This window comes from Camelus bactrianus, chromosome 21 (assembly GCF_048773025.1).
Source record: "Camelus bactrianus isolate YW-2024 breed Bactrian camel chromosome 21, ASM4877302v1, whole genome shotgun sequence".
Taxonomy (NCBI): domain Eukaryota; kingdom Metazoa; phylum Chordata; class Mammalia; order Artiodactyla; family Camelidae; genus Camelus; species Camelus bactrianus.
Window position 1 is genome coordinate 7,866,997 of NC_133559.1, and position 16,654 is coordinate 7,883,650.

The window sequence follows — 16,654 nt, forward strand, 5'->3', positions numbered from 1 at the left end:
CCCGCCCCCAGCGAGAGTGAGGCCCGAGGAGAGGGGGAGAGCCTGGGGCGCGCGGGCTGAACCGGGTCACGCTGGCCCGCTGGAGCCGCCGAGGTTTCATTTCCTCCTTCCTCCTGCGCCGCCAGCCATGCACGAGAGGTGACTGAGTTCTTCCACTGGGCACTCCTGCGCCCCAATGTCACCTCTCCAAGCCTCCTACCTCTCAAATGAACCCGACTCGTTCTGGCCTTCTTTCCTTCCTGTCTCCTCTCCCAAAGGCCCCTTCCAGATCTCTCACACACATTCTGCCCGCCCATCCTATCTACCAGCCACTGACGACTGATCAGAAGTTGGCGGTCAGATAAACAAGGTCCTACCATATAGCACAGGGAACTATATTCAATAACTTGTAATAACCTCTAATGAAAAATATGAAAAAGAATAACTATAACTGAATCACTATGCTGTACACCAGAAACTAACATAACATTGTAAAGCAACTATACTTCAATTTTTTTTTAAAGTTGATATGAAAGATTATCGGAAAAAAAAAAGTTGGTGGTCAGTGCAGAGGAGGCCTGTGTTTTATTCAGCCATGTTCAGGTTCCCACTCCGATCTCGGCGCTTTCCAGGCCAGCCTTCCTGGGAGCCACTGCCTCAGGCACGTCCCCAGGGACTCCAAACAGGCTTCGCCAGGGCTAAGATGGTTTAGGGGACTCGACGGGGCCTGTGAGGGAGACTGTGGGCAGCCCATCTGAACTCCTAGCTCACCAGCCTAGATCAGAGTTGGGGGCAGGGGACTCCAGCGGCGAAGAACCAACCTCAGAGAGGCAGCTGGCACTGGCAGGACTCAGCAGGCAATGTGCCCCTACAAGTTGGGGGAAGTGGCTGCCAGGTTTGTGTAAGAGAGGTTGCTACCACCGTTGCCCGCAGAAACCTAGGTAGGGGGAGAAGGGATCCATGGTGAGGGGCAGAAGCTTTTCTGGGAGAAACTTCCTCCCCAGTGGCACCCCAGGCTGGGGTAAATGGCCCAGGAGCCTGACTAGCTCTCAAAGGGTTAATTTGGAGAGAGCACCTGCTGGTCACCAGAAGCAGCCAGGTGACTGTAAACAGAGCCCACTCCACCTCCCTCTGCTCCCATTAAATCCTTCCCCTTGGCTCTCATCAGTTCCCCTGTGCTCCCCTCCTGCCCCTTTCCCTCTCCGTTCTCTGCTCCTCCAGCCCAAGGAGGTGTATGTGTGTCTGTAAAACTGGGAGAAGGAAGTGCCCAGGCAGAGGAAAAATGGATCAAGAAAAGGAAACCTCTCTCCCCTCCCCCACCTTGAGTGGCTTTCCAGCTCCAGGTGGCCAAGTAATTATTTACTAGGTCCCTGAGTGAAAGGCCAGGAGAAGAAAGAGGGAGGAGGGGTCTGTGCCTCCTCTGAGATTCCCAAGAACCCCACCCACCGCCGGCATCCAGGCTCACCTGGCTTGGTGAGACTTCTTCCCCAATTCAGAGACCCCCTCCTCCCCATGAGCCTGTCTCAATCTGCCCTCCATTCTTGGGTGACAAGTAGGGGCACAGATGCTCATTCCTTGTGAGTCCTGCGTGAAGGGATCCCCTGGGCACTCATTTCCCCTCTGGGCATCCCAGTGAACAGCCACCATGGCACCAGTTCAACCAAGTAGCAAATGCTCTTCTGGAAGTGCTGGTAGTGGGGGCACTCCCTCTTGAGGTCCCCTTTCTTCCATGGTCTCTTCCCCAGGCCTTTCCCCCAGAAGTCCTCTGACCTCCACCCTCTTCCTTGTCAGGCCCTCCCTGCTTACTTCATGTCACCTCTTACCTCTTCTAAGTTCTTTGGGCTTTCCAAGTACCCTTTTCAGAACTCCTGCCCAGCCAAAGCCTCTGCCTCCCTCCACCTGTGGGACCCATCCTCACCTCCTCATAGGGGCTCCGTTTGGCATTGCCAGGGGGCACATAGCGCCCATGGGTGTGGTAGGTGGGATACTCGCTCATAGGATGGTAGGCATCGCCAGTTGAAAAGACGTCCAGCTGCCCATAGTTCTTTCGTTGCCAATGACACACAGTCTGGGTAGATAGGTTATGGGGGACCATGGAGTTCCTTCCAACAAAGGGACTCTGGTCAGGGCTGAGGACTGAGAACTTACCATGGCAATGACATAGATGATGGCCAGCGCGACCAGAATACAGACCAGCACCAGCAGGGCAATGCCCCAGCCAGGTACCCCAGACCCAGACTGGGCAGAGGAAGGAAGTGACACATCAGTCACTAAAAGGAAAAGCAGTGTTTAGGGCAGTCTCCCAAAGGAGGTGGCCCTCCCCCTACTAGCGCCAAGTGCAAAAGCAGGAACCCAGCTGCTGGAGGAACCCTGGCCACATGGTGCTGGATGGCAGCTGGGGAAGTGGCCTCACCGCTGAGTCTTGAGATGGTCAGGTTATATTTGGTTGCTTGTGCTATAATCCAAGGATACTCTGTGTTCAGGTAGTTGGCATCAATGATATCTTCTCGGAGGACGAGAATTAATTCTACCACCACAGATCCTGGGCTGGTAACAGAGAAATGGGCAACTCAGCCATGGGTCCCAGCTTCTGGATCAGCGCATCCCCCACTACCCAACCACAAGTACCCGAGTCCCTCCCCACAGTCATGACAACATCCACCCATCCCACACAGAGTCCATATGCCCCAGAACTGTACCTGAACTTGACATATGAGAAGCCCAGGAAATTCCCATCAAAAAGCTGCGAAAACTGGGATGAGAAGGAAATGACTAAGGTTTGATGCAAGGGGTCTGAAGAGTTCTGAAGGCTGCTTCAGGGGAGCATGGTGGAGGAAAGGCAGCTACTCACCCATTCAGAAATGTTTCTCTGCAGTGCCTGGTAGTATGGGGTGCTGGAATTTTCCAGGGAAAAATCAAACTGGTGGTTTATAATGTGAAAAGACAGGAAGTACAGGAAGACACTACCAGTCAACTGCTGAGAAGTTGTAGCAATGGAGGTGGGAGATACTATGCTATGGTTAGTGCTGCTAGTAATTGTTTCCATAATGTGACTGGTAGGAGTGGTGGGAATATCAGAGTGGTTGCTGGGAGCTGAGGATGGGGTCACGATGTCGTCTGGGGTCACGATAGCCTTGGAAGAGGTGCTCTCATGTGCACCTGGAGTGACAACTGAGCTTGAGGCAGGGCTGGGAGTTGGAGATGAGGTGTCATTGGTGGTCAGGGATGAGCTGTCATTGTAGAATGGAGTGGTGACCGAGCCTTGGGCAGGGCTGTGGGTGAAGGCTAAGCTGCTGGTTGTGTTCACAGCACTGCTGTCAGTGACGCTGGACGCTGGGCTGCTTTGACTACTCGAAGCCTGTATATTTCCACTTGTATAGTCAGAGGTTGTAAAAACCGCTGTCGGCGTAGTACTGCTAGCAGCTATAAGAAGTTGAGGTTACAGAGTTGGGTTGGGGGACAAATCAGCACAAGGAGAAAATACATTCTCTGGCATCTAGAGAAGTAATGCCAGAAGGATTTGGGGAGTGGGCCCCTAGGTCAGCCCTTCTCCTCCTTCCTTGCTGGCAGCCTCCCTCTCTCTTCCCACATCCCTCCTAAGATTTACCTCTCCTGACTCCACCACCACCCCGTCCCCTACATTTGACCCACTCTCCTGGGGGGGCTGTCTCTTCGCAGCCTGTCTTTAGCTTCTCTCCTTTATTCTTTATCCTGGGCCAGGCCACACTTGTCTGCAACTGCTACCTCTTTAGGTGCCATCTCCCAGGAAGCAAAACCCACAGAAAGGTTGGGAAGACCATAGAAGCAAGGCAGCCCCCTCCCCCACCTCATGCCCCTCACCTGTAAGCACTGGGAATAGCAGCAGGAAGAAGAAAGGGGCCTGGATGTCCCGTGTCATGGTGGTGGTGAGGTGGTGGGGAGGGGGCAGGACAGACTCTGGCAGGCGCTGCGCATGAGGCGGAGCAGGCACAGGCGCCTGCTGCTTTATACCGGTCCCCCTCCCGCCCTAGGCTCAGCTAGAACAGGTGACAGGTGACAAAACTCCACCCACCCCCCCTTTCCCTACCTCCTACCGCTTCCTCCTCCTCCCCAACCATTCCTGGCCCTCAAATAGGGTACGTGGGCTCCAATCACTCCACCCTCTGACAACCAGTTTCTTCTCCAACTGGCCTCCCGCTTTCACCGACCACTCCATGGCTCTAGAAGATAGTGGAGGGATTCTGGAAGCTGAGTCCCCAGGGCTCTAGTTTTAGCCCCAGGACAACAGCCTTGGTGAGAAGTAACAGGGAAAGTGGGCTAGGTCAAGGTCCTGGACAGTGAGGTGGGGAAAGCTCAACCTCAGGTCCCCTACACCATTGCCCCATCTCACTAGGTCCCTTGAAGTCCCACTCCAGGGAGCTGAGAAAAAAGGGGAAGGCTTGATACAGCGTCAAGTAGGTGCTAGTTTTGGAGCCCCTCCCCCCACCACTTCCCGGAATAGCTTCACCCTTCTAACCGCTCCCTGTCCCGCCGCACACACGGTTCTACTCCGAAACCCGCAGTCCCCGCCCCTGCCGGATTTTCCAGCAGCCTGAGTTCCTTCCTTGGCTTTCACCCGAGAAGGAGGGGAGGGAAGAAATTTCCACTTAAGAAAGGAAGAAATCTGAGTTCCGCCAATCCCCAGGGTCTTTCCATTCCAGTCCTCCACCTTGTAGCTGCGGCCAGCCGGCCTCGCTGGCCGGGCTCTCCTGCCCTCTAGCGTTCACCCAGAGCCTCACCGGGCCCGCCGGAGCGGGCTGAGGGGCTGCGCCCGTCCAGAGAGAGGAGGTCGGGTGGCGCTGCCTAAGTGTGGGTAGAGAGAGGCTGGGGAGAGCAGAGTCTGGGCCAGAAGAGTCAGTGGCTTGGACAGAGAAGGGAAGGAACACACTATATCATTGATACATCGAGGGGCTGGGAGCTTTAGGAGGGGACTCTGAGGCGCGTGGAGGCGGTGTCCGGAGGAAATGGAGCTAAAGTGGGTGGCGTCCTGAGTTACGTGGAAGGGGGACCGAGGTATTTGGGCGAGGACATTGGAATGTGGGAGGGGGAATGAGACAGATTAGTTACGTATTTAGGAGGCAGAGTAGGTAGGGCGACAGAATGGTATTCGGGAGCACAGAACTATCCTTTGGGTAGCAGAGTGTTATTTAGCACAGGTAGGCACATGGTGGGGGAACAGTAAATTGTATATGTGAGTGCGTAATTTGGGAAGACCGAGAGTTATTTTGAAGATCAAAAACATGTGGGACCAAGGAAGTATTCGGGGCCACAACCGCACGTGGAGCTTAGGATATCCGACCCCATCCGCAAGTCCTGGGTTGAGGTCTAGGCCGACGGAAGCAATTACGTCCGCATTGGGAAACAGTTCTTAGCCCCAAATAATTCAGACTGAGAAATGAACTTTAAGAACACTTCGGTGCCGGGGTATTGGAGGGAAGCCTGGGGAGGACAGGGACCACAGCCCCGAGCACAAGCTGCTCTGCGGGGCTGGTGCGGCTTTGTGCAGCAGCCTGACCCAGGGCGGGCGCGGAGCGGGGGACGTTTACGTCAGTGCGCCCAGGCCCAGGCCGTTGAGGCAGGGAAGCACCCGCCCCCCCAAACCCACGGGATAGAGAAAGCGCGAGTATCTAGGTGGGCGGCCCCAAAACTTCAACCCCCGCCGTTGCCAGGCAATAGCCATTCAGTTCGGTTGCTGGGACACGCGTCACCATGGCGACGGCTCCGCGCCGCGCAGTCTTGAGTATTTAAAGAGCAAGCGCGCGCAACGCCCGGGCGTCAGAAAGCGGCCTTCCGGGATACCACGGTCTCCCCTTCTTCCTTTCCCCCTCCCCCTTACCATCCCTTCAACCTCTTCCGAGCGCCAAGCCTTTCTGGCCTCCAAAGTGAACCCAACTCCCCAGCGCGTCCCCGGTTCTCGGGCTGGTCCGGCTTCAACCGGTGGGGAGCGGGATCCCGGGCCCCGGGCGGGCGGGAGGGACGGGACGCGGTGCAGTGTTGTTCTTTCCCCCGCCAATATTGCACTCGTCCCGGCCTCCGGCCCCCCCGGCCCCCCGGCCTCCCCCTCACCCCGAGCGGGGCAGTCCCAGCCCTCCTGGCTGTCGATCCCGGCTATTCTTAGACTGGAGTGTCGCCGCTGCCACCGTGAGTAAGTGGAGCTGGGAGGACTTTTGTCATCCTCCTACCAGCACCCCATCCTTCACCTAACCCCTCCTCCGCGTCCTTCACCTAACCCCTATCCAGCACCTTCCTCACCGTGCCCCAAACTCAGCCAAACTTCCTCTAGATTTCTCACTTCCATTCTACTAGCCCTCTTCCCTACCCACCTCAGGTTTCTTTCCTGCTCCCCACTCTATCCCAGAAAAATCTCTAAAATAAGTAATTGCACTGGCTTAGAAAACAACTGGAACTTTATGGCAATGTGCTGTTATCTTTCCTGGGGTTAGTGCCTGAGAAATCCCCCTTGAAATACCCCCTGATCAGTGGGGTCACCAACCCTCAGGGGCTGAACTCCTGGTGGGTACCAGAGGAGGGTCTGTATTTGGCTGAGGAGCTGTAGATTAGACCCCAGGGTCTCCAGAATGGACCCCAAGGCCAAAGAGTCTAAAATCAGGATTCGGAATCCGGTGGCCACCTTGTCACACTCTTCCCTGGAGCAGCTGCCTCCGGAATGGCTCAAAGTCCTCGGGCACTGTGTCTGAGGAAGGAGATGTGATTAGGGTCAGAAGATGTGACTCTCCCATGAGGGCATGAGAGGTCAGGCTGATCTTCTAAAGCCTCACCATTGCATCGATACTGGAGATTGGACCAAATGATGTTTTCTTGGGAGAAGCAGAATACACCAAGACGCCCCCCTCTCATGGATGTGTCAATGATCACCCCAGAATCCGCCACTAGCTGGGGCCCCTCATAAAGCTTCACCCTGTCCAGGATAGGGGTGTCCATTGGTGCTATGGTGCCAGTGGGCACTATGCCACCATGCCCCAGCCCAGCTCATCCCCAACCGGCCTTTGGGCTCACCAGGCCAGAGAGAGAAGGGAGGTGGGTAACAGGGAGGAGGGAAAGGGGAGGGAAGGGGGTGCTTTTCTCAGGCCTAGGGCCCCTGGTCTTTGTCCGGCCCCCTTTGCATCTCAAAGCAGCAGCCGCATTCCAAGCGAGGATTGGGTTGCCATGACGATGAGCACAAAGGGCTGGGGGGTGAAGTCACCCGCTTCCCAGGCTCTAGTCCACCCCCCCATCCCCTGCCTTGGCGCCCCACAGCCCCAGGCACCTTAAAGGGGAACCAACTCAAGTCCCTGCACTCTGGGCTCCTGACCATTTCCCCTCCCTTCCCTGTCATCCCCACCAACTAGGAAATGCAAACTTGTGGACAGAGTGCTGAACTGAGGGGCCTGGCTCGGCTACCAAGGCAGGCATGGAGTCTGGGCCTCGGTTAGCTCTTCTGTAAATGAGGATCCCTTCCAGGTCAGACACTTTGATGAGGCAGGTTCTGGGCTGTACCAGTGACAGGGTCCGATGTAATGTGCCTTCCACAGGCTGCTGGGGGTAAGAGGCTTCCAGAGGCACCCTCATTTTACAGAGGGGAAAATGGAGCACAAAAAAAGGACTCGCCCAACATTGTCTACAGGTTCTTGGCAGCACCACAGCCCAGGCTGCCTTATGTTAGGAGGAAAGCAGGGCCAGAGTAGTGAGTCTGCAGTGAGAGGGGAGACGGGGAGAAGGGGTCCCAGTCCAGGCCCGTGGCACCAAGGCACTGAGGACAGGGGACGTCACTGGGGAATCCCAGCTAAAGGTGAAGGCAATGCTGGGCCTGGGGTCCCTCGGGAGGGCTCAGCTCCTCCCCTCACCGAATATAGCCAACTTGAGGCCGGTGCAGCAGCTGCCAGCGGTAAGAGGTCTTGTCACGCCAGCCCACATTTCGTGGGTCGGTCCACAGCAGTCGTACCTGATCAGGGGTGTGGCCAGTGTGCCACAGGGCATTCCTGAGGTGCTCGCCTGGGCCAGACACTGATGTTACGGCCTACGGGGCATCAGCAAAGACAGTGGGTCAACCACAGGCTCCGAATTAGGGAAGACAACGGGTCGGTAAGTGCGGGTGGAAAAGGAAGTCAGGAGAATATTCTGGAGGCCCAGGGAGCCAACCTCCTGGGCAGATGTCTGGGTAAGAGGGTTCCCACTGAGGCAGTGGGGGAGGCCCCAGGGGTTGGTGGGAGAGGCTTCGGGAAAGGGCCCTGGCTTGGGGAATCTGGGCAGTGTGGGACCTTGAGCTGCAGCCCGGGCTGGGCAACAGCCCGGAAGGGTGTGGCCTGCCAGTAGGTCTGCTCCGTTTGCTTCCACATGACCACGTAGAAGCGGCCGCTGTCCTGATAGCTGAAGAGAAAGCCTGCGTAGTCATCGTCAGTCACTGTGTTCACGTGGAAGGTGCCTTCAAAGTCCACACCATTGAAGGCTGTGTATCCTGGGGGCAGGCGGGTGGGCGGGATCAGGGGCAGGGGCAGCAAAGCAGCTGGTGGCCCACTGCGGGGTGCGGGTAGGGAGGGATGCCTGCTGTATGTGTGACTAGCTTGCCCCCCATCCTCTGCCTACAGGATCCCTCCATTTGGAAATTACGAACATTGTTGAATTGGGTATCCCTTACATACCAACTGCCAGGCCGGGGTCACTATTCATGGTCTGAACGATTTCCATGCCCTGGTGGTATGCAGGAAGAAGAAAGCCCTGGTCCAGGTGCGCTGCCCCCGCTAGGCCCTGCCTGTTGGTCTCCTATCACAGCACCCACCCAGCCCACTGCCCTAGTACCTGGTTGAGCACGACCCAATTTGGGTCAATCTGAGCATCACCCTCAGGATCCAGGACGACGGTCTGATAAGCCCGAAAATCCGTGAGGGTTACCTCTGCACTTTCAGGGCACACGTCCAGGGGGTCGACTACGGCATCATTGTCAAAGTCATCCTCACACACGTCACCAACACCATTGCCTGGGCAGCGTGAAGCCAGGCGCTCAGGAAGGCCCTGGCCACTGCCACAAGCCAGCACTACCACTTCTTGGGCCTTGCGTTGCGGACACCTCTCCCCACCCTGCCTTCCCTCACTCCCCAGCAAGGCCTACCGCCCCTCCCTGAGCAAAGCCCACATCAGTTCAAGCCTCTGGGGACCCCAGCCTCACCATCTGAGTCCTTCTGATTGGGATTGGGTACCAGGCGACAGTTATCAGGACCAGGAGGCACGTAATCTGGGATACTGTCATTGTCATCGTCCCCATCACACTCGTCTCCAAGTCCGTCATTGTCTGAGTCCAGCTGGGAGCTGTTCGGCAGCTGTGGGCAATTGTCCTTGGTGTCCTGATGTCCATCCCCATCACTGTCCAGGAGAACAGGCACCAAATAAAGGCTTTTAAAGGTACCACATTCTTCCCCACTCTTCTTAGGAGTCTCTCTGGGGTATACCCTGCATTCAGCCAGACCCCTTGAAGTCAGCCAAATGAGGTGAAGGTCCAGCAGGAGGAATGGAAGGTAGACAATGGGAATGACCTCCTGCTCAACAGTAGTGGAGAATTAAGATTAGACCCTAGAGGGAACTGAGAATATACGAGGAAATTAAAGTATCCCCTGTAAGACCTTCCATCTTTTGGCCAAAACCCTACCTGTCTTCATTGGTGTCACAGACATCCCCCACCAGGTCACTGTCTGCATCTGTCTGAGAGAGAGGGATCTGTTCTCACCATCTCCTTTTGTTAACTCCGAAGAGGCTAACCTGACCGCTTCCCATCCAAAGGGCTGGGCTTCATCCACCAGTCACCCCACCCCTTCCCTGCCCTCTCCATTCCCCTGTACCTGGGTAGGATTGCTCATTTCAGGGCAGCTGTCGCAAGCATCTCCTACCCCATCCTCATCCCTATCTGTCTGTAAGGGGTTGGGCACTTTAGGGCAATTGTCCAATCCATTGGGGATGCCTAGAAGATATGAGGGTAACACAAGGTTATCACTAGAATGTATCACACTCTCTCTTCTAGGTTGGTGAAAGCCCTGACTTTTGCCTCCCATCCAGAGGACAGCTGCTCAGGAAATCTGCCTGTCCCTTGTCTCATCCTCTTGCCCAGTCCCTGCCTAACCCCACAGCCTACATCATGTTCCCACTGACATCCATCTCATGCACAGTGACTTCCCCCAGCATCACCCTCCCCGGATTCTCAGCCTCCCTGCCTCATTCCCACCCGTCTCCAAATTCTTACAGGTTTCCCAGCCACCCCCTCTGCCCCAGGCCTGCACCATCCCCATCCACGTCGTTGTCACAGGCATCCCCTTCCCCATTGCCATCTGTGTCCTTCTGGTCATTGTTGGGAACGTTGGGGCAGTTGTCACAGGCATCACCAAATGAATCTGTATCTGAGTTTTGCTGGTCCTTGTTGGGGAAGAGCCGACAGTTGTCCTGGGGTGAAGGGAGAGAGTCAGGCACCCCCTAGAGCCACTGGCCACCTTGCACCTTCTTTGTCCCTGTGCCATCCTCTACAATCACCATTCCTGTGATGGACCACCTACTTGGCACAGTCCCACCCCCCCCAACCTCCATGTAATCCACCTCATCCTGGGCACCAGGCTTATGTCTCTTTAATATGCAGTCCTAGGGACCTTCCTGGGGAGCTGCCAGTGACCAAGTGGGGACAGGGTTATGGGATAAGGCAACAGAGTTGCAGAGGAGCTGGAAGGGGCAGGACATCTAGGAGCCACCTCAACATTCTTGATCCCGTCCCCATCAGCATCATCATCGCACTGGTCCCCTACGCCATCATTATCAGCATCTTCCTGCCCAGAGTTGGGTGTCAGAAGGCAGTTATCCTAAAGGATGGGGGGGAGGAAGTTGATGGATGAGTTCTCTCCTGTCCCAGACTGGGGCGCCCTATCTGCTCACTCGCCACCGACCCCCTGCACCTGCTTGCAGTGTTTGTTGTTGTCCATGCAGGGCAGCGCCTGGTCCGGGTAGCCATCGATGTCCGTGTCAGGCCCACACACATTTCCGTTCCCGGCCCAGCCCACGTTACACTGGGCAACACAAAGGGTAGGAGTTAGTGGCCTGGGCTGGCTCCCCACACACCCCCTTTTCCTGCTTCAGGCTCTATTCTCACCAATCAGTTTCTGGGCCGAGGCCCCACTCCCTTTCCCATGCAGGCCCCCATCCCAGCCCCTAAACATGTTTACTAGCCCTACCCCTCCCCCAGATTCCCCGTTTCTTCCAAGCCCTGGCCCTAGCTCACCGAGCAGGACACTGCACCATTGCGTTCAAAGAGACAGTGCGCGTGGACATGGCAGGGGCTGTGGGCTGGGCTGTGGCAGGTCCGGGCTGGGAAGCAGCCGTAGCTCTGGTTGCCCAGGAAGCCCAAGCGACAGGGACCACACTTGAAAGAGCCCTAAGGGTAGGGAAGCAGTGTCTCAGGAAGGAGGATCAGCCTGCCAGGCAGCTAGGACCAGCACAGTCCCTCCAGGGGTGGAGGAGGGGCCCTCACAGCTAATATGCCAGGTCAATCCCTTATATCCTGTAGGGTCTCCTGACAACCTCTCAAGGTGGGGAATAGTCCCATTTTTCAAGTGAGGATGCTGAGGCAAAGAAAAGGTAAATAACTAGCTAAAGGTCATGGCTAGTAAGAGGCAGAACCAGAATTCCAAACCAGGTCCACATGGGACACCTACTATGTGGAGGGAGGAGGGGAGCAGAAAGCAGGAAGTCTGAAGAGGGGGTTGCACATCCCCACCGCCCACTCAGGGTGTTAACTCACCACAGTGTTGGTGCAGATGGAGTTTGGGTCACAGCCACCATTGTTACCGTCATTGCATTCATCAATATCGTTGCAGACCTGAAGGGGCAGACTTTGGGTAGAACCATAGCTGCGGTGGGTCTCCTCAGATACAGGAGAAAGCACTGGTATGGCCTTAACTGTGAACACGGACATGAAGCACAGGCCCCAAACCAATGCAAAGCCAGTAGCCTCATCCCGTTTATCTCAAAGGCTCCACATTCAACCCAGAAGCCCCCGACCCCCCACAAGGCCCAAATCTCTTATCCACATACTCTACCCAACCTGACCTGTTTGCTGGCCCGGGCATAGTCGATGCCCACACCAGACACCTGTGTGCCTTTGTAGCCTCGAGGACAGGCCTCACAGTGGAAGCCAGGCATGGTGTTGATGCAGCTGGAGCCCGGGAAACAGGGGTCAGCATGAGCACACTGGGGACCAGACGAGACGGAAGAGGTCAGGCCACTGCCTGTGATCCTAGGGCCACTGCTCCTGGTCTCCCGTTTGCAGGCCTCCCCTCCCCATCCTCGTCATGCTCTGATCCCACCCCAGGCCGTCCTGTGGGTTCCCTCTTGGCTGATCTTCTCAAATTGCCCCTGCCACACTCCCAGCCCCTTTCCTGCATGGCCCTGCAGTCTTTGCCCCGGCCCTCCCGCCTCCCACCCTTCCCACAGTTCTTTGGTGGTCTCCACTCTCTCTTCAACTACGAGCTCCTGCTTCTAACCAACATTCACCCCACCTTCTTAGGCCTCTCCTAACTTCCTCACCCCCGCTTTCTGTGCCCTTCCAGAGTCTGTCCTCCCCCACCTCATTGATGTCAGTGCAGTAGGTGCCGTTGCCCTTAAGGCCAGGGGGACAGGGCCCACAGCGGTAGCCAGGGTACTCGTACACTTCCATGCAGTCCACGCCTCGGAAGCAGGGGCTGGGGCTGCAGTGGGAACGCTGTTCATGGAAGCCTGGGGGCAGAGGGGTGAGCACAGTCAGAGCCACCCAGATTTTTTTTTAAAATTTTGAGGATTAGGTTTATTTATTTATTTTTTTGATGGAGGTACTGGGAATTGAACCCAGGACCTCATGCGTGCTGTGCCCTCCCCAAGAGGTCACTATTTAATTCACCAGCAGTAGAGGCCAAAGCCATGCGGCAGGGAACACAGTGATGGCACCTGGAGCCCTCCCCTACTCTCCCACTCACCGCACACCTGACACTCCATGATGGTGTTTCGGATCAGGGACATTTCCTTCACCTGTTAGACAGAAGGATGGGGAGGAATCAGCTCTCAGCCTCTGCCACCCCATCCCAGAATCAGCACCACCCTTCACCAGCCCACGAAACCTGGTCTCGGATATCATCCCGCAGCTCTACCAGGATCTGGTTGAAGAGGGTGAGTTGAGTGACCAGCGCCTTGGTCTGCTCCCCTGTCAGGGTCCAGGGTGTGGAGAGGCTCAGAAGTGGGGCACCAGCTCTGGCCTCTTTCTAGGTATTAAGCCAGGTCCTGCCACTACTGCTCACCCCTCCCCCACCTTTAAACCCCACCCCATTCCTGGCTGAAGGAGACTGGGTTGCAGGCAGCTGGGCCTCCTCCCCACCCTCATGCCCCCTCCACCTTTCCATGGCCTACTCACCTAGGATGGAGTGGAGTGCATTGGTCACTAGAGAGGACAAGAAAACAGAGGGTGGAGATGTGAGGAGGGGCCTGGCTGGTGAAGAGGAGGAAAGGAGGGACAGGAACAAAGGGCTGGAGCCTTGGAATAAAGGTATGCGTGGTGTCAAACTGTGGTCGAAATACAAATCTTCCTGGTTCCCAGGCATGGTAGTGGCAGGTGGGATCCAAGTGAGACATGACCCAAAGGAGGGCAAGGGACCCAGTGCGTTACATTTCCTCCCTCTAAAGATTCCACCACAAGAATGCTTTCTTTGAAATGGAGAAGTGGGTGTTTTATTTATGCGAGAGCCTCTGAGCATCCCTGTCAGGCCAGGCAGATGAGCAACACTCAAAGAAACTGCTGGTAGGGTACAGACAATGATGGGAACTAAAAGACCCAAGACCCTTAGCTCAGTTAACCAAGAAAGACCAAGCAGTTAACGTCTTCACCTTTATTCAGGGTTCTTCAGAGTTATAGTCTTTTCTCAGACCTTTTTTTTTTTTTTTCTGGCCAACCTGGTAGGCAGGATGACCTTAACAGGGAGATTTTTTTGACCCATGCCTCCTGGGGTGGTGGTATTTGAAGATCACAGGTCAGAGGTGAAGATTTGGGTGACAGGGTCAGAAGCCCCAGTAATAGGTGAGCCAAAGGAATTGGTATTAATGGGGAGACAGGTCAAGAGGATGGGAGTCACCAAAGTTCACAGAACCTGGGGTCCAGGATATCAGCTAACAGAAGTCTCTGTGTTACCTGCACTGTGAATGGACTCATCTCCCTGGAACGGACACTCACTCAGGGCTCCAACCCGGGCCATGGACCCGCCCAAAATTATTTTCATAGATTCCACGAAACCCTGGGGGGGACAGGAACAGAGTAGGGTGGCAGAACCTACCAGCTCCTCCTCCCATCAGTGCAAACTGTATCCACAGACATGCAGAGGGTCCTCCCTTCCTGCTCACCTGCATCCTTAAATAAGCCTTCTGTCCAGTCCTAATCTCCAGCCCATTGACCTCTGCTGGAGGAATGGGGGCCAGTGCTGGAAGGCCAGCATGCTGGTCGCCCAGTTTGCAGTCCACATAGAGCTGCAGGGCCGGGCTGGGTCTGGATGGACCTCGGAGTCGCAGGAGAGCCGTGTGTGTGCGCCCATCAGCCAGGCCTGCTTGCTGTAGGTTCACTGCGTGGACTTTGCCATCCTCCCGCTGGTACCGCACCAGCACTGCCCAGAAGGGGAGGTCAGTATGGGCACTGTCCACACCCCTGTCTCCCAGTTGAGCCTTGGATCAGTTCTTCTGAACACCATATCTCTAGGGCTATCGTTCCATATTCAGCTAAGTATCTCTAGACACCTTGTACATAGTAGATATGTGATAAATGTTTTTTTTTTTTTAATGGAGGTGCTGGGGATTGAATCCAGGAACTAATGCATGCTAAGCAAGCGCTCTACCACTGAGCTATACCCACCCCGCCAATAAATGTTTTTCAAATTGGTTTAAAGACTAGGACTTTCTTAGTCATCGGTAGCATCAGATCACTCTATCCCCTGCTAGAATGGCAGCTGGTTCTGTACCAACTGAACTGTCCCAAGGGTCTGAGGGACCTCTCTATACCACTAGTGGGGCACAGAGACGTGCCTCCCCTTCCCCCAGGCACACCCACATACAACATGCCACCCCTACAAATGCCTCACCCTGTTGTTTAGGTGCCTGGCCTCCTGAGGTTCCTCCTACACACCCCTTACCAGGTGCCCCTGGTGCCTGGGCACAGCCTAGAGTGCTCAAAGGGATCACCACTGCAGGAAAGGAGATGCCCACCAGTCACCTTTGTTGATCTTGCCCACGACAGAGGCCTCCAGCCACCGTGTGTTGTCTTGGCGAGAGTAGAGGCCGAAGAGGACACCGCCCTGCTTGGGGGGCAGGCGGAAGGTGGACAAGAGGTAGATGTCCCCAGCAGTGAGCAAGGCTGTCCGGATCTTCTCTGCCACAGCTACCATCTGCCTGGACTCGCCCACAGTCAGCAGGTCAATCACTGGCCAGGCAGGGATTATCAAGGTCAGGCTCCTGTCAAATGCTAAGGCCTGATCTCTCCTTTGAACCTTCAGGGTGGCATCCTTCATCACTACCCGATAGTGTTAGTCATCACCTCAAAATCCAACCCTTGTTGCCATCAGAGGACCAGGCACTGTGCCTTTCTACTGCCACTCTCTGGGAACCTGGCAGGCTGAGCCTCACTGGGAATTACAGAAACAGCGCCCTGCAAACTTGAGATGCCCCCACCAGGTGGCGCAAAGGAGTCACTGTGCTGATCCCAGGCAGGAGTAGCACCTGGTGCCCCCAGTGCAGAAATGGGAAGGCAGTTTCTCTTATACACTGCTGGGTTTGGCTCATTCCACACCCTAGTGTCCCTCCTCCCATACTGAGGGTTCAGTACACTCGCTCTAGATGAGGACAGCTGCCCACTGAAAGCTCTGACCCTCCTACTGTCTGGCTCTCTCCCATAGGAACATAGGACCCAGCTCCTCTGCCTCCTGTGTCCTAGCCAATCTGTGGTTTCCCTTCCAGCCAGTAAAGAATCTGTGCCTGTGTCATCTGCTCCAACTACCTCTCCCACATCCACAGGCCCATCCTACAACCAGACCTCCAGGAGAGACCAGACTTCTCCATCTCCCCTACCCTGCCCTCCCCCCCATCCCCCCCCCCCCCCCCGCCCCAGCTCTTAGGCAGCCAGGAGCTCAGGGCTGGAATAAGCCCACCTCTGAGCTGCTCTGCGAGACCCTGGGGTGCCTGGGGATGCTCAGACACCAACCCAGCCCTAGCATCCAGCTCTTGAGTCCTCTACCCTGGCCTCATGCTGAACCTGGCAAGCTCCCACTCATCCATCACGTTCTGGTGTCAACTCCTCCCCCCCCCCCCCCCAGGGCCATAATTTCATCAACTCTTCCCTCCCGTTCAATTTCAGGACTCTCCCATCTCCCCTTGCCCACATGTTCCCTGCTACTAAGCTGGGGGCAAATGGGGAGGAGACAGAGAGGGGTCTAAGAGGATGGAGACAGGCTTACCCTGCAGGTCCTGACTGGCAGATGAGAAAGTGCAAAGGAGGAGAAGAGCCAGGGCCCCCCGAAGTTCCTGCGTCTCCATGCCGCTCAGCCGGCTCACTACCCCTGGCAGGCAGGCGGCTTGGGAGGGGAAAAGGCTAGGCGGAGAGCAGGAGCGGGGGGCGGAGGGACTGGAA

The 16,654-nt window shown here is 56.0% G+C and overlaps 2 protein-coding genes across 8 annotated transcripts; both read right to left on the reverse strand.

The window, feature by feature from the left end:
- Positions 1 to 541: 541 nt before the first annotated feature.
- Positions 542 to 4,008, reverse strand: MUC1 (mucin 1, cell surface associated). 3 transcript variants are annotated; one of them, XM_045515951.2, is made up of 8 exons: positions 3,820 to 4,004; positions 2,831 to 3,402; positions 2,679 to 2,731; positions 2,393 to 2,526; positions 2,128 to 2,249; positions 1,898 to 2,047; positions 801 to 916; positions 542 to 718 (listed from the first exon to the last, which is right to left on the reverse strand). In XM_045515951.2, exons 1-7 carry the CDS (start codon positions 3,875 to 3,877, stop codon positions 848 to 850), a joined length of 1,158 nt encoding a protein of 385 aa, XP_045371907.1. In that variant the 5' UTR covers positions 3,878 to 4,004; the 3' UTR covers positions 542 to 718; positions 801 to 847. The 3 variants fall into 3 exon arrangements, with proteins under 3 accessions (XP_045371907.1, XP_045371908.1, XP_010952253.1); XM_045515952.2 differs by lacking the exon at positions 1,898 to 2,047 and having other exon boundaries at positions 3,820 to 4,008; XM_010953951.3 differs by lacking the exon at positions 1,898 to 2,047 and having other exon boundaries at positions 542 to 916; positions 3,820 to 4,007.
- A 2,378-nt stretch (positions 4,009 to 6,386) lies between these two features.
- Positions 6,387 to 16,638, reverse strand: THBS3 (thrombospondin 3). Of its 5 annotated transcripts, none has more exons than XM_074349523.1 (23): positions 16,482 to 16,638; positions 15,245 to 15,451; positions 14,386 to 14,642; positions 14,177 to 14,279; positions 13,406 to 13,432; positions 13,116 to 13,198; positions 12,975 to 13,026; positions 12,590 to 12,738; positions 12,073 to 12,213; positions 11,765 to 11,842; positions 11,246 to 11,398; positions 10,923 to 11,033; positions 10,722 to 10,829; positions 10,263 to 10,422; positions 9,828 to 9,946; positions 9,638 to 9,690; positions 9,161 to 9,354; positions 8,887 to 8,972; positions 8,637 to 8,685; positions 8,256 to 8,452; positions 7,842 to 8,014; positions 6,777 to 6,916; positions 6,387 to 6,691 (listed from the first exon to the last, which is right to left on the reverse strand). In XM_074349523.1, exons 1-23 carry the CDS (start codon positions 16,558 to 16,560, stop codon positions 6,633 to 6,635), a joined length of 2,778 nt encoding a protein of 925 aa, XP_074205624.1. In that variant the 5' UTR covers positions 16,561 to 16,638; the 3' UTR covers positions 6,387 to 6,632. The 5 variants fall into 5 exon arrangements, with proteins under 5 accessions (XP_074205624.1, XP_010952251.3, XP_074205627.1 ...); XM_010953949.3 differs by having other exon boundaries at positions 8,794 to 8,972; XM_074349526.1 differs by lacking the exon at positions 13,116 to 13,198 and having other exon boundaries at positions 8,794 to 8,972; positions 12,982 to 13,026.
- Positions 16,639 to 16,654: the final 16 nt, after the last annotated feature.